Consider the following 15216-nt stretch of genomic DNA (forward strand, 5'->3'; position numbering starts at 1 on the left):
GGAAACAAGGAAGATCTGAATCAAGGACGTAACAATGAGTTGAAAGAAGAGTTACGGAGACACACTCCACAAGGGTGCGAAGTGACAAGAGAGTGACTGACTCAGAGGTACTTAAAATCTGGGGCCTCACTGACTTGGAAAATGAAATTGAACAGATAAAAGGAGGAAATGTTGAGTTATTTTGAGCGGTGAATCTTCAAGCAGTGGGGAGTCGAGAGTCCCCCAGGGCGGTGTTTGCCACAGTGGACCCTGCTGTTGCTTCTTTTTGACCTAGAGAGAGAGCCTCAGTTTGTTTCTAAAGATTGTTTTATTTGGAAAACTTTTCAAGCTTGAAAAATAAATAACAACCCAACAGAGGTTGTTTCATTGTTTCAAGTAACTAGCAGTCAGCACTCAATACGAGGATGTAGCTAGCAGGAAAAGCTTTCCGCCTTCTCACTCTCCCCTTGGCACCTTGCTCCCAGGTCTGCGCCCATGCGGTCCAGCGCAGGGGCCATCGGCCACGTGTAGCTGGTGAGCACTTGACCTGCAGCCGAAAGGTGCTGCAATTACAGAAACATATACCGGGTTTCAAAGACTTGGTAAAATAAAGAATGTAAAATAGTTCTTAGTGTTTTATATTGATTGATTACATGTTAAAATGATAGCATTTTGGATATTGTTTCAGGTTTCCAGAGCACCACCCATTTGTTAGGTGATTTCTATGACCAGCATATATTCATTTTAACAGCTAAGATTGTTACAGTGAAAGGGAAAAGACTGTCTTTGAGTTTGGAGAAATCCTTGCACAGGGATTATGCTCTCCCCTCCCAGGAGGGGCACCCTGAACATGTTCATTTCTCCAGCAACCAAAAAATAGAGTCACCTGTTCAACGTTTCTGCCCAGAAAAGCCGACTTTAGAGATTCAGCGCCCAAAGTTTTTACTAGGGACTGTTCACATAGACGCACTCTGCCTTGAATATACCAAAATTCTCGACTCACAGAAGGAAAGCAGTTGTTAATATTTGGCATAAATGATATTAACACAAACTCTATGCACCATGAACTACCCTTGTCAGTCAGGGAATGGAGGAAAGCCAAGTTTCCAGATGCCAGCTAAGGGCCACCCTTGCACACACACCCTTCTGAAGGTAGCAGCCGTGATCCTGCTGCGTTAACTTTCTGCACAAATACATTAGGTTAAATAAACTATCAGTGGCTTCCCTGATGGCTCAGAGGTAAAGAATACACCTGCTAATGCAGGATCCACAGGTTCCATCCCTGGGTCAGGAAGATTTCCCTGGAGAAGAAAATGGCAACCCACTCCAGTGTTCTTGCCTAGGAAATCACCAGGACAGAGGATCCTGGCTGGCTATAGTCCATGGGATCACAGGAGAGTCAAATATGACTTAAAGACTAAATAAGTCTTTAACAGCCAGTAGAATCAATTCCACCTGTCTCTTTTTAAAGACTAATATGGCTACTTGTTCTCATTCTTGACTCACATTATATTTATTTTGGGTAGCAGTTGTCTAAATCTTATATGTAAAGTTCTTCTCTAATGTATTTTAGTTATTTTCTTTGTGAAACTAATGATTTCTCTTTAATACAGATCTAATAAGTAAACAGGTGACAGACCCCCTTCAAGTGATATCTTTATACTAATCATTAAAGTTCAGACTAACTGAAGGCTACAGTAGGCTTGACTCCATATCCCAAATGTAGCTTTATTACCTGAGAACAAAAAGTACCCCTCCAAAAAAATGTGTGTGATCAAAATAAAGAATTCTGTGAACTTTTATAAAACAAAAGTTTCAACTTAAAAATGCCCGCTTTATAAGCACATTTGAGAGCTTCAGTATACTTTTCACATGCTTGTCATTAATTCACATTGTTAACTCTCCTTTGTTCTTCTCCAAACTGTTGTTTAGTCACTAAGTTGTATCTGACCTTTTGCCACCTCATGGACTGCAGCACGCCAGGTTTCCCTGTCCTTCACCATCTCCTGGAGTTTGCTCAAACTCATGTCCATTGAGTCAGTGATACCATCCAACCATCTCATCCTCTGTTGCCCCGTTTTCCTCCTGCCTTCTATCTTTCCCAGCATCAAGGATCTTTTCCAGTGTATCAGCTCTTCGCATCAGATGGCCAAAGTATTAGAGCTTCAGCATCAGTCCTTTCAATGAATATTCAGGATTGATTTCTTTTAGAATTGACTGGTTTGATTTCCTTGTATTTAAACTATTAATGATTTATAATTACTATGAATCCATCCATGAAAATATTTCACAGGAGAGTTATATAAATGCATTAATTTTGCATAAGAGGTTCACTTCCTATCTACTCATTGATTGTAGACTGCAAATGTGACTAAAATAGTACTTGGCCAACGTGCATAATACAGAATAGCAAACCAGGATATGTTCGACTTCTTCCCAAGCACTGAGTACTAATATATACCTTACTCTTTAAGGAAGGGAATGGTTTTAGGAACATAATTTCCAGGACTAAAACTGTGAAAGCAGCAGAAGATATTTTTGTTAGAATAAATCCATAATGTGATTTTCAGTGACATATTGCCCTACAGGGCCCCTGCAGGCTTAGCTGAAGAACAGAACTATCTCTCAGCATCATTGCCACATCTCATCAGAAGTAGAGGGAAGCTAAAATGGTAACCCCCTCCCCTCTCCTGCACCTTGACCCAGTAGTGAGGAAAGGGGAAAGGAGAAGGTCCTCAGGCTGTAAGCCAAGAGCAATTCATAACTGGCAGTGTTTTTGCTATTATCTTTGTCCTTTATTTATATAATTTATTTTGTCCTTTATTTATATAATTCAGCCATTTTATATAGTTTAGAATTGAAGCATGTCATTAGCAACCCATGTCAATAACTGATACTTTCATTCTTATTATGAACAGTTATGCTTGTCCACTGAAAATCCATAAAGCTTAATACATTTGTGATTTTAAATATAACTTGCATTCCTACAAAATGAAAGCTGGCAGTATCATTGCTTGCTCTGCTTTCTAATTGCTTTAAATAGTGTGGAGAGCAGTTATAAAGAACTCTATGATTTAAAAAAAAAAAGGCATACTTTCCACTCACTGTTCAATCAGTAAGAAACGCTGAGCAGAAAACCTGGCTTTCTGCCACTTTTGAAGCTGTGAAGAGACATCAAGGTCCTGTCACATAGTGTTCTGTTGATAAACTATAAGAACTAATAATAGTTTGACTCAGAAAATCGGGTACAATGCTCTTTATAACTTCACTCCCCTTGTCTTGAAAACAGCTTCCTTGTATCCCCACTTGTAAACTGGATAAAATAGGTAAAATAAGAGCTCAACATGTAATATGATCTAGTATATAATAGAATTGTGGTATGATAATTAAACAACAGAAAACTCCAGTTTTTAGAAATGAGGAATTTAAAAATACTATATACTCTTTAGGGCATCTGTTATATGTCCTAGAGGCATATAATAAATGTTCTATGTGATTCAGTTTTATGACATATATGACACAACAGAAGTGGGTGCACCTGCTAATTTTGTACTTGAATAAAATACCACCATACATCTTCATTGGCTTTTCTGTCCATCTAACAGCTTATTTCTGTATCTAATACTTATTTTCCTTGTGATAAGCTTTGAGACCATTAAGGAGTTTTAAAGAATTATACCAAATATGAAATTCAATGGCATATATTCTATATGTCTACTGCTTAAAAACTTTTTTTTTTAATTCCAAAGAGTGCTTTTTTATTTTGTCTGTGGTCATCCATTCTTCCTTCAACAGACATTTGGGTTGCTTTCACCTTTTGGCTCCTGTGCATTATATTACTGCAGTGAACAGCAAGTATCTATTTGAGTCTCTGCCTTCAGTTCTTAAGAATATATACCTAGAAGTGGAATTGCTGGAGCTTATGGTAATCTATATAAATTTTTGAGAACTATTTACCATTTGCCATACTAGTTACCACAGCAGCTGCACCATTTTACATTCCTACCAGCAAAGCACAAGGGTTCAGTGTCTCCATGTCTTCACTAATATTTTCTTTTACATTTTGAAAAAAATGTTCTGTGTACTAGTTTCGTAAGACCTGTATAAAATATGGCTGACCCCTGAGAAACAGGAGTTTGAGCTGTGCAGGCCCACTTAACGCACGACTTTTTCATCAGTAAACGCTGCAGAAGCACACGCTCCATAACTGGCTCAGAGGGGCCGCCCATGGGACTTGAGCATCTGCACATGTTGGTGTTGGCCACCGGTCCTGGAACCAGTGCCCCACAGATACCGAGGGATGACCATGTAGTCATATGTTATTACACTAAAAGCAATCTTTTGGTGCCCAACCTTGGTAAAAGTTTACATGAGTCAGCATCGGAGAATATAGGCCTTTGTCTTACTGTTTGTGCAGCACAGAGTATATTCACAGAAAAGCCTTTGAGATAGGATATTGACTTTATAACAGCAAATGTAAAATAAATCAGGATGTTATAATCTGTTTGCTTTCTCTTCTTAGCAACAAAGTTTTCTTTTTCTACAGCTCCCTGTACAGGCAGCACTTTCTTTTGCCATAGCAACATGTGCATCAATAATTCTTTAGTCTGTAATGGGATTCAAAACTGTGCATACCCTTGGGATGAAAATCATTGTAAAGGTGAGTCTGCTGGTGAAGGCCAGCCCTTAAGAGGTGTGGCCATTGCCTTTCACTAAGAAAAAAAATCTCTTTTCTACAACTGTACTTGGCATAACTGCTTTGGCAGAATGAAGACATGTAAAAAAATGTTCTCCTTAATGAATCACAGACCTTTGGGATGTGGTAAAACTGAATATTATTCTCAACAAAAGCAATTTTTATAGACTATATTTTTTACCTTAAAGTTGTCTATAAGTTTGCATGGTCATTTATATTGTAAAGATACCTTATTGTCATAATAATGTAGATTGTAACCTATTCTTATTTTTTAAATTAAATGGAAATACTATTTAAAAATCAACTGTTGGATTCAGTCTTACAGTGTTAAACAGACTCCTTATAAGCACTGTGTTTTTTATTCCGTGAATTTCCTATACTATATTTCTGTGTATACTCCATGAAAGAGAAATGTGCCTTGTGGTAATGCTGGTTATCAAATCACTGTGTCAGTACTACAGTTATCTCCCTTTTATCCTCCCAAGAGTTCAATAAATATCTTAACTATGGAAAGTTAATGTATGATATTGCTGTCGTAAGTACTTGAGAGGAAGTATTTTCAGGTAACCATTGAAAAAACAGTGGACCATGGTGGTCAACATATCTGAGTGGGTCAGTGAAATCATTTTCTTCTCCTTGCTTATGGCCATCAGTAGGAATACTATGGGTTAACTCAGATCTACCATAGAGCAGAGAGCTAAAATTGATAGAACAAGAGTATTTTGTTTTGACATTTTCTATATTCGTGTATTACTTTGATTTGCAAACTGTGTGCTCACGTGTTATTGCTGTTGTTTAGTCATGCCGGATTCTTTGAGACCCTGTGGACTTTGGCCCACCAGGCTCCTCTGTCCATGGGATTCTCCAGGCAAGAATACTGGAGTGGGCTGCCACTTCCTTCTCCAGGGGATCTTCCTGACCCAGAGATCAAACCCGGGTCTTCTGCATTGGCAGGCAGATTGTGTACCACTGAGCCACCAGGAAGCCCATGTACTCACAGACCTTCTGAGTAAAGAACCAAGTCCTTTTCCTTTTTCTGTAGTCTGTCTAGCTGCCTTGTGATTGGTTAGTTTAACCAGAAGTCATACTAGTTTTATTTTGTTTAAAAACCTAATAATTTTAAATTACATTTCCTGTGTTGTATTTGACCAGGTGTTCTGCTCTACCTAAAAATATTTTACCAATTTGTGACAGGAATCATGAATGAATTTTAAAAGTCTTATTGTTTTTCTTTCTCTTTCTGCAGAAAAGAAAAAAGCAGGACTGTTTGAACAAATCACTAAAACTCACGGAACAATTATTGGCATTACGTCAGGGATTGTCTTGGTCCTTCTCATTATTTCTATTTTAGTACAAGTGAAACAGCCTCGAAAAAAGGTCATGGCTTGCAAAACTGCTTTTAATAAAACTGGGTTTCAAGAAGTATTTGATCCTCCTCATTATGAACTGTTTTCCCTGAGAGACAAAGAGATGTCCACCGACCTGGCCGACCTGTCAGAGGAACTGGACAGCTACCAGAAGACGCGGCGCTCCTCGACTGCGTCGCGCTGCATCCACGACCACCACTGTGGGTCGCAGGCACCCAGCGTCAAACAAAGCAGGACCAACCTCAGTTCCGTGGAACTTCCTTTCCGAAATGATTTTGCACAACCACAGCCAATGAAAACATTTAATAGCACCTTCAAAAAGAGTAGCTACACTTTCAAGCAGGCACATGAATGCCCTGAACAGGCCCTAGAAGACCGAGTAATGGAGGAGATTCCCTGTGAAATTTATGTCAGGGGGCGAGAAGATTCTGCACAAGCATCCATATCCATTGATTTTTAATCTTCTACTGAAGGTGACATTAATTATGAAGTATGTACGTATGCGGCCTACAGAGCATCCATATTGTTTTCAACAGCCAACCCTTTTCTCCTGTCAGAACTAGAAAGACCTTCATTTCCCCTTAATGTAATGGTGGAGTTTTTATTATCTCAGGCAGTCTATATGTTAACCCAACCAAGGAACTTAGTCCATGCAGTACAAAACAAGAAATAAGCATCTACTACTCGGTGTCCCACAGACAACGCACCAGTTACATAGCATCTGGAGGGGGAGCGGCGGTGTTGCGCCAGGCTCAGCAGCAGGAAGACTGTTCTTGACTGACACAGCTCTGTCAAAATTTTGATCCCACAATAAGTTTAAACATAAGATTTTTCTTCACATTCTTTTTACTTTTTCTTTTTTCTCTAAATTTAATTTGTTTTAGAAGCCAGTAATGTTGCCATTTCAGTTTCTTATATAAATGGTTAATGTTTCACATATATTTCAGTATAGGCATTTGTTCTAGAATTTGTCAAAATATAACTAGCTACTGTGGTAAGTGCCAGTTAAGACACAGAATTATGTTTCATCCATCTGTTTCTTGAGTAATTTCCATACTGCTGCCTTTTAATTACTGGATCCTTAACCTTTATTTTCTGTGACATGGTTTAGTACCTTTAAGTCATATTTTGTTTTGGTTATATTACATTAGAAAGTTTCATAATCCTAGGATATATGCACCATTGCCAGTTACAACTAAGAACTTAATTAAAATTTTTTGAAATTTCCCAGGTTTTATCACATTCAGTGATAGCCCACTTTTTCCTGTGAGTCATTTAATTCATTTTGGGGGCAGTCTATCATCATATTTATTTCCAGTGTTACTCATTACTAGATCTGTGTTTCCTATTTTTATAAAAAGGCTATTTCACTCCCTTTGTATTGGTTTGTCCTATAGCATATGGTAACCAAGGTTGTATGAGAGTTAAAGGAAAATGCCTAAGAAACTGTATAAGCCTTTAGATTGCTTCTTACTTGGGACAATACATTTTTCTAGTTCTTACCAAGAATAACAATTTCCACTTTTTTTTAAACTGCACTTTGACCTTATTTTTCTTATGGTATATAAACAATAATTTATAAACATGATATTAAAAAATCATTGTTTTTTTAGACTTTTGATATTATTTGATACTGTACAAACTTTATTAAATCAAGGTTAAAAACCTCCACGACAGATTTCTTTTCAGTGTTCGCAGTAGCGGCTTTGTATACAAATATGCTGTGATGGAACTGTACACTATAATTTATTGTAAAAATCTTGGAAATGTGTACATAAGCTTTTGTTTCCTCTTGTTATTGCATTTAGTTTATGATAAATTTTTCACTGGAATCTTGATCTAAATCACTACACAAATCTGATAATTAAAATACACATTGTTACATGATTCTTCAATCATATTATTTATGGCACTGAGATTTAAGATCTTAAAATATATGTGGAAAGGAATCCGTTTATTGAATTATGACTAATACAGGCATGACATTTAAAAGATAAATTCTCATGTTTGATATTTTTTGTAGTTAAATTTTCCATGAAATGAGAAATTAAAGTTTCACTGGAGTTCATTGACTTTTTAAAAAATCACATCTTTACATTTTCTCAGATTAGTGAAAACTGTGACCTTAAATATGACATATATATATATATATATATAAAATACTCTTTCAAAATGCTTATTATATCACATTTTTTAAGAAGTACATACTGTCCAGAATATAGGAAAAAACTTACACATAGTATTGTCTTAAGGTTTTTTAAAACTCAGTATAATTTCCAGTTTTAAAAATACAACTTGGGAAGGTAAAAAGACTTAATGAATGTAGTATTCAGTGAACTAATGAACTAGAGCCAGATTAGATAGCTAAATTCTTTCATTAGTTATGTTGAATAGGCATTTTAGTAGATAACATGCCAGACAACATTTAGTAAATTCTTAATGATAACTGTGATCTCTTTCTTAATGAAAGGGAGATTATCATATTTCCTATGTAAAATTCTATTCATTAAGAAAACAAATGCATCTTTAACATCTATAGTAGTAAATAATACAATATGCTTAAGAAGCACTTGTAACTATTTTTATTTTTGAAATTTGTGTCCTACTCTCTCTTAAAAGGGCATGAAGAGGCCTACAAAATACAAAGCCGTTAATGAAGACATTTAACTTTAAAACAGCACAAAAGTACATGGTTTCAGGCCACTAAGCAAGTAAAGCTTGGACAAAAACAATTGTTTCTAAATTTTCCTGCTTCTAAAACAATTGAAATATTTTTGTTTTTCATAGTAGAAAACTCAAACTTACCTGCAAGAGGCTAGTTTTCTCTTAAACTAAAGAAAGGAGGGTCTTAATATTGGATGACATTTCCTTGTAATTTAAAGAAAATGAAAAATACACAGAGAGGCCTTAATGGTAAATACTAACCCAGTGAAGGCACATCTCAGTGTGGCCTAGAGACACTGGTTTCTCATCAGTTTACCTGCAGGGATAGAAGTAAAGAACCAGAGGATCAGTAACTACGCCAGCCTGAGATTGCCGTATATTAGTCATTGAGCCGTGGGTGGCATTAGATTGCATTTATTTCTTAGTCAAACATTTGGCAGTATGCAATATGAAGAGAAGATAATGGAACTAATAAATTTTAGGCAGTATTACCAGAATAATGCTAATTGTATATATAATTTTTCATCTTTGACATCAATGGAAAAACTTTGCAGATTGTTTGCTAATGTGAAAGCCATAAATTTTAGTAATTTAAGAAAAAATTTAGCCATCTTGTGCAAGTTATTACACCCTTCAGAGACAGTAGGGTGCCCAGTGTTAAACACAGAACAAAAAGGGGAAGCTGGAGGAGTGAGCAGCGGTAGGTTCACCTCCACAGAAGTGTTGTCTGTTAGGCTGTTGATCCCAGATTTACCACACGGTGTCAGCCCCAAGTGCCCTCAGACTGCAGGAACCCTACTAATCCCAGCATCTGAAGTATGTAGGAATGAAGTGTCATGTACCTTTTGTGAGGGGAAATGTTTGACAGAAAGCGAAGGACTTTTCCATGTTGCCAGTCACAAAAGAGATCAGAAACACTCCTTTGACTTGGACTTGTTAACAGCTTGTGTCAGTGTGTTTGTCACAGTTCATATGATTATTAGGCATTAAAACAACCTTCTGAATGCCTGAACATTTTTATAATGGTGCTGTTGTCTGGTGAGGATGCTTCCTTGTTTCAGGAGCGTGTCAGCTGTTGAACAGGATAGGAAAAGCCTAGTTGTGATCATAGGAACAGTTCTCAATCCGAGGAGAGTATGCTTTCTTACAAAATGGTGTCTTACAAAATGATGTTCATGAACAGAAGGAACCTTGAAATTTGGGGGTTTTTTAAGATTCAAGAAAGATAATCTGCTCCAGTTTCATTGATGAGAATACTGAAGCCCAGAGAAAAGAAGGTAGTTCCCACGTCTCGGAGCTCAGTCACCCTTCCCTGCTCTCTGCTGCCTCTCTGCTTTTGCTTGCTCTGTGTTTTAAAAGCCGCTCCAAACAGCAGCCCAGATGTTTCTTGTAAGCTTGTCAGTTATTCTGGTTTAAAATGTAATTTATTCTACATTTTTTTCAAAGCATTATATTTTACTTTTTTTTTCTGTAATACTTTGTTATTCTACAATTTTGTTGCCATGATTTCTTGGCACCTGCAAATTCTGGAAGACAATTACTCTTAATTCTTAATAAACAATGTTTGTTAACATTTTATGACCTTGACACTAGACAGAAAGAGCTTTCACTGGTTTGCTTTTGTGATCTTTTCTGAATCTAAAGGAAACGGTGTATAATCTAGAAATTAAAACACATGTGTGTGCTATTTGTTGAGTTTGGAGAATGATTTTTTGAGTTGTGAGCTAAATAATATGACAGGTTGACCTTGGATATCTTTTTTTAGCTTTCTGCAAAGTCGGTTGTCCGTGTTTTATATACCTCTACTATTAACAAACTCATAATTCTGAATTTGCTTTTTTTAAAGTAACTTTTCCTTTTGTTTCTGTGATTGCCTTAATAACTACAAAAGCCCAAGAAACTAATGACTGGGGTGCATGTTTCGTATATGCTCTCTTGAGGATATTCTTCTGAGGCAATGAGTTTTCTCTAAGAGGTGAACTTGCAGACCATGTAAGACTTCTTATATGGATTAATAACAGTATTGACTTATTACTAGAGTCGATACCTCACAGTAAAGAATTTGGTCCTTAAACTGGAAATAAAACTTGTACTTTGATTCCTAACTTGCCTCAATTTCCAAAATCTATAAAAGTGCCAAAGAATCCTAATTTCCTTCCCAGGAAAAGTTGGCGTTTCCTATCCAGTCACATCCAAACTAATCATAGTTATGATAAAAAATAAAATCATTACATTTTCAAATGAATCTTCAAGTGAAGAACTAAAAAAGACCAATTTAGTCTTAGCTTGCCTGTAGGATCCAGGCTGCTGCCTCCAGTCACTGAAGTGACCATGAGGTCTTTCGTAGTGCAGCAGGCTGTCAGAACACGCTGTCTGTTGAGGTGCAGGATTGGGGTGCATTGATCATGGCCACAGCTTAGTGAGGATGGGGGTGTAGGTCTTATGAAAGGTGCACCCTGAGGAGAAAGCAAAGGAAGACAAGAACTCTTGAGTTGTGCAGTCACACAGATCAAGGAGCAAAAGAAGAAGAAAAAAAGGGTAGTTATCACTGCCAACAGTTGCAGAGCAATGTTAGTGTTATTTAGGATCAAGAAACAGCTTTTATCTAAAAGTTGTCTCACCCTCCAAGCTTTGTCATACTTTGTAACATCGGGTGCCTGCAGGTCACTGAGCTGGTACATTCCTTATTGAAATATTTGGAGTACCTGCTGTTTGCTAGAAGGAATTTCCATCAAAAATCTAGGTATTGAACCATGCTTTTCCAAATCTTATTCAATGCTTCTATTGAATCCTATGACTATTGAAATCCTATCTAGGATTTGTATTATGCTTTGTATTAAGTAGTGTTTTAGAGAAGCAGTCACAGATTTTGAACCCAAAAATAGTTTTGTCAGTCTGTTACGTGTAATGCCTCAAAAGACAATTTAGCTCCGAAATTGTGCACAAGTACTTACTGCAACTAACTCAAATATATGGCCTCTGCTTTTCACATTCATTGTCTGAAAGCAACCTTGCATTGTCAGTTTCTAATATTAAAAAAAAAAAACACCTTGTGATAGGAGACTTCTAAGGTGGCTCCCATCAATCGTTGCCTCCCAGTATTTACAATCCTGTATCATCCCCTATCATTGAACGTGAGCTGGACCTAGTTACCTGCTTCTAATGAATAGAATATGGCAAGAGTGACATGTCTCTTCCAAGATTAGGTGACAGAAAGATTTCGTCTTCTGTCTTGCTTGCCCACTATTTCTGTCATGCTTTCCTGCTCTGATGGAAGCCAGTTGCCATGTTTTGAGATGCTCTGTGGAGAGGTCCATGTAACAGGAAACCGGGGTTTCCTGGCAACAGCAGAGTCCCCCAGTCTAACCACATGCGAAGATCTGAATCCTGCCAGCAACATGTGTTGGGTCAGGAAGGGGCTCCTCCCCTCACTAGAGTCTTGAGATGACCACAGACAACACTTCGATTATAGCTTGTGTGGGACCTTGATCCACACCCAAATTACTCAGAAACCAGAGATAAATAAGTCTTGTATTAAGCTGCGAAACTTAGAAGTAATTTGTTAGGCAGCCGTAGATAATATGAAGCTGGAAAAGACAGGGGCGGTTCCCAATTTCACTCCTGGGGTAAAAGTATTGATGAAATCTGACATGATGTTTTATGTTTGTGGGAGAACTATCAGTGCAGTGGGCACATCTTAAACCTGGCATCATGGAATGAGGAGAGCTGGTCTTCCTCTTGCATGAGTACCAGTCAGCCAGTTTAGCCTCCCAACCACCAGTAAAAACACTTGGATCCATTCCCTCTCAAGTATGGCAGAAGATACTGCAATTTGATTCTGCGTTTGAGATGTAAACAAAATTACATTAAACCCTAATTCTTGAATAGTGTCCCTTTTAGATCCACTCATCAAGTCTCCTTGGAGTAAGGTGAACCTATCTTAAAATGAATAAAGGATAAAATTCTATTCCAATTCTATACAGTAGTCCCATAATTTAATCAAAATCTTTCATATTTCCAATCATATTAACACTCAGTTTCCTAGACTGCAATTAGTATCATTAGCCCACTTGCAAATGTGATCCTTGCGAAAACTGACTAAGGAAAGCAGTGGAGCCCCACCTTTGAAAAAAAAGGTTGAGGGGACTGCTCTAAGAAATAACAAACCTTTCATGTCCAGAGCCACCCTACACCCAAACTGAGAAATGTAACCAAAACATTTCTATACAGAGATTTTTCTGTTGTGATGAAAAATAAACTGATTTCCTGGAAGAGAATACTTTTTTTTTTTTTGCACTCTGGTCAAATGCTCAAAAGACCAGACCAACTCCACAAAGTTTTTTCTTTCTGAAATTGTTTTTACATCTGGCTGAGAGCCATTCACAGCCACCTGCTACAAAGATAAAATTGTATCTTTTATTGTATCTGTATAAATATTTCCTTTGAATTCGAAGCTGTTATTGCTATAGCTTCCCTGGTGGCTCAGATGGTAAAGCGTCTGCCTACAATGCGGGAGACCCGGGTTCAATCCCTGGGTTGGGAAGATCTCCTGGAGAAGGAAATGGCAACCCATTCCAGTATTCTTGCCTGGAAAATCCCATGGACAGAGGAACCTAGTAGGCTACAGTCCATGGGGTCTCAAAGAGTTGGACACAACTGAGCAACTTCACTTTCACTTTCTTTGCTGATTTTGTTTTGCCCAATGGGTTAGAATTATGTCCTAAATCCTTTTCTAATGTGAATGCGTCAGACCTTAGCCTCCAGAAATAGGGTAGTACCTGTTGCTTTGGAAGCTTGACATTTTACCCTGCTCTCTGCAGGAAAGGCACCAAATGAATCTAGTCTTCCCATCTGCCATTTTTAATTGCTAGATGGCAGACAGTGACTATGCTGCTTGAAGTTTTATGGCTTTTTCTACAGGATTGGGAAAAGGGCCTGTCTTTCTGCTAGGAGCCTGTGGTTTAAAGTAAGCTACCACACACACGCTGTCCAAAAACTCTCCTCTCCTGCCATAGCTCCCTCCTTTCATGAGGATGCAGTGTTCAGTTTTGTCTTCCCATTACCCACAAATGCTCACAGATGTTTTAAGGAAATACTACAACATCAAACCAGGTTCTCTGAAGAAACTCCCAAAGTTTGTCCATGAAAATGACGGGACTTCTCTGATTGGTGCAGATCAGTGCTCGGCTGAGAGGTGTACAGAGCGACTGCCTTTATCAAAAGCTGTGTCTTAAAGGATATGCCAGGAAATAACTTCTGTTTAATATCTTACAAATATGTAAATATATATTTTATATATTTTAATATTTACATATATTTTACATATATGTGTATATATATATATATAGTTTGTCATGCAACATATATCATGTGTCAGCCATGTCACACAACATGTGGGGTTCTAGTTCCCCAACCAGGGATTGAACCCACACCTCCTACATTGGAAGCACAGAGTCCCAACCACTGGACCGCCACTAACGTCACAATACTTCTGTTTCAGGCTGACACTTTCACCTCTCCACCCTAGAAAAACAGCTCATTTCTCTTCCTCTCATCAGATAAGCAAAGGAAGTGATTGCACACTTTTTAATTACAGGCATACATAAACCTACAATTCTAGAGCGTTGATTTGTTGGACCGTAATCTACACACTGAGCTGCATTTGGCAGCGTGCCAGATGTGTAAAGTTGGAATTTAATGACAGCATTTCAGTAGGAGCCCCAGAATTTTGTACAATACCACTGTCAATACTAATGTAACAGTAGCAAGAAAACGAGTAGAGAAACAGCTTCTTTCTCAATTTACCTTTTTTTCTCTTTCTTGGATATGGAGAAACTGAAAGCAATTAACTATTTCATGGAAACTTCATCTCATAAAGAAACTCCAGTCAAAAGCAAACCATGGTCATTGTTGCTATATTTGTGGAACTTTATCAATCAACCAAATGTAAGTTCATTTTTGACACTTTAAAACATTAATTATACTGCCTACTTATGAAGTTTTTTCCTGAAAAAGTTATCAAGCAATTTTACCTTCTGAAAATATAGATGTCAGAAGTATTGTGAATGACATCACCGTGTGATCACATATCTGGTTCTCATGATTTTCAAATTGGAGTTCCTTTTCCTTTTAATTAGGAGAGTGATAAAATCTAATTTTGAAAAAAATGTCCTTTTTTATCCTGAAGAATGGGATTTCTCAAACTCAATACTGTTAACGTTTTGGGCCACATGAGCCTTCATTATAGGGGGACCACTCTGTGTATTATAATATGTTTAGCAGTGTCCCTGACCTAGATTCCAATAACACCACCCCCATTTGTGACAAGGTATGGCCGAGTATCCCCTGGAAGGAGGAGTCAAAATCAACTCAGGTAAGAACCACTGCTATAAAGAGACTGAAAGGCTTTTTAAAAAATAACTAAAAGCTGTTGAATTCTATGTTGAAGAAATACTTTAACTGCTCAGCCATAAAGAAGAATGAAATTTTGCCATTTGCAATGATATGGAT

The 15216-nt window shown here is 37.5% G+C and overlaps 1 protein-coding gene across 2 annotated transcripts in view; it reads left to right on the forward strand.

Moving 5' to 3' along the window:
* NETO2 (neuropilin and tolloid like 2) overlaps positions 1 to 10393 on the forward strand; it is a 71405-nt gene extending 61012 nt beyond the window's left edge. For both annotated transcript variants that reach the window (XM_020905247.2, XM_020905248.2), the window contains exons 8-9: positions 4526 to 4639; positions 5922 to 10393. In XM_020905247.2, the coding sequence (XP_020760906.2) occupies positions 4526 to 4639; positions 5922 to 6502 (695 nt within the window). In that variant the 3' untranslated portion in view covers positions 6503 to 10393. The remainder of the gene's footprint in view (positions 1 to 4525; positions 4640 to 5921) is intronic.
* The last annotated feature ends 4823 nt before the right edge of the window (positions 10394 to 15216 follow it).

The sequence above is a fragment of the Odocoileus virginianus genome, chromosome 20 (genome assembly GCF_023699985.2).
Source record: "Odocoileus virginianus isolate 20LAN1187 ecotype Illinois chromosome 20, Ovbor_1.2, whole genome shotgun sequence".
Classification (NCBI taxonomy): Eukaryota; Metazoa; Chordata; class Mammalia; order Artiodactyla; family Cervidae; genus Odocoileus; species Odocoileus virginianus.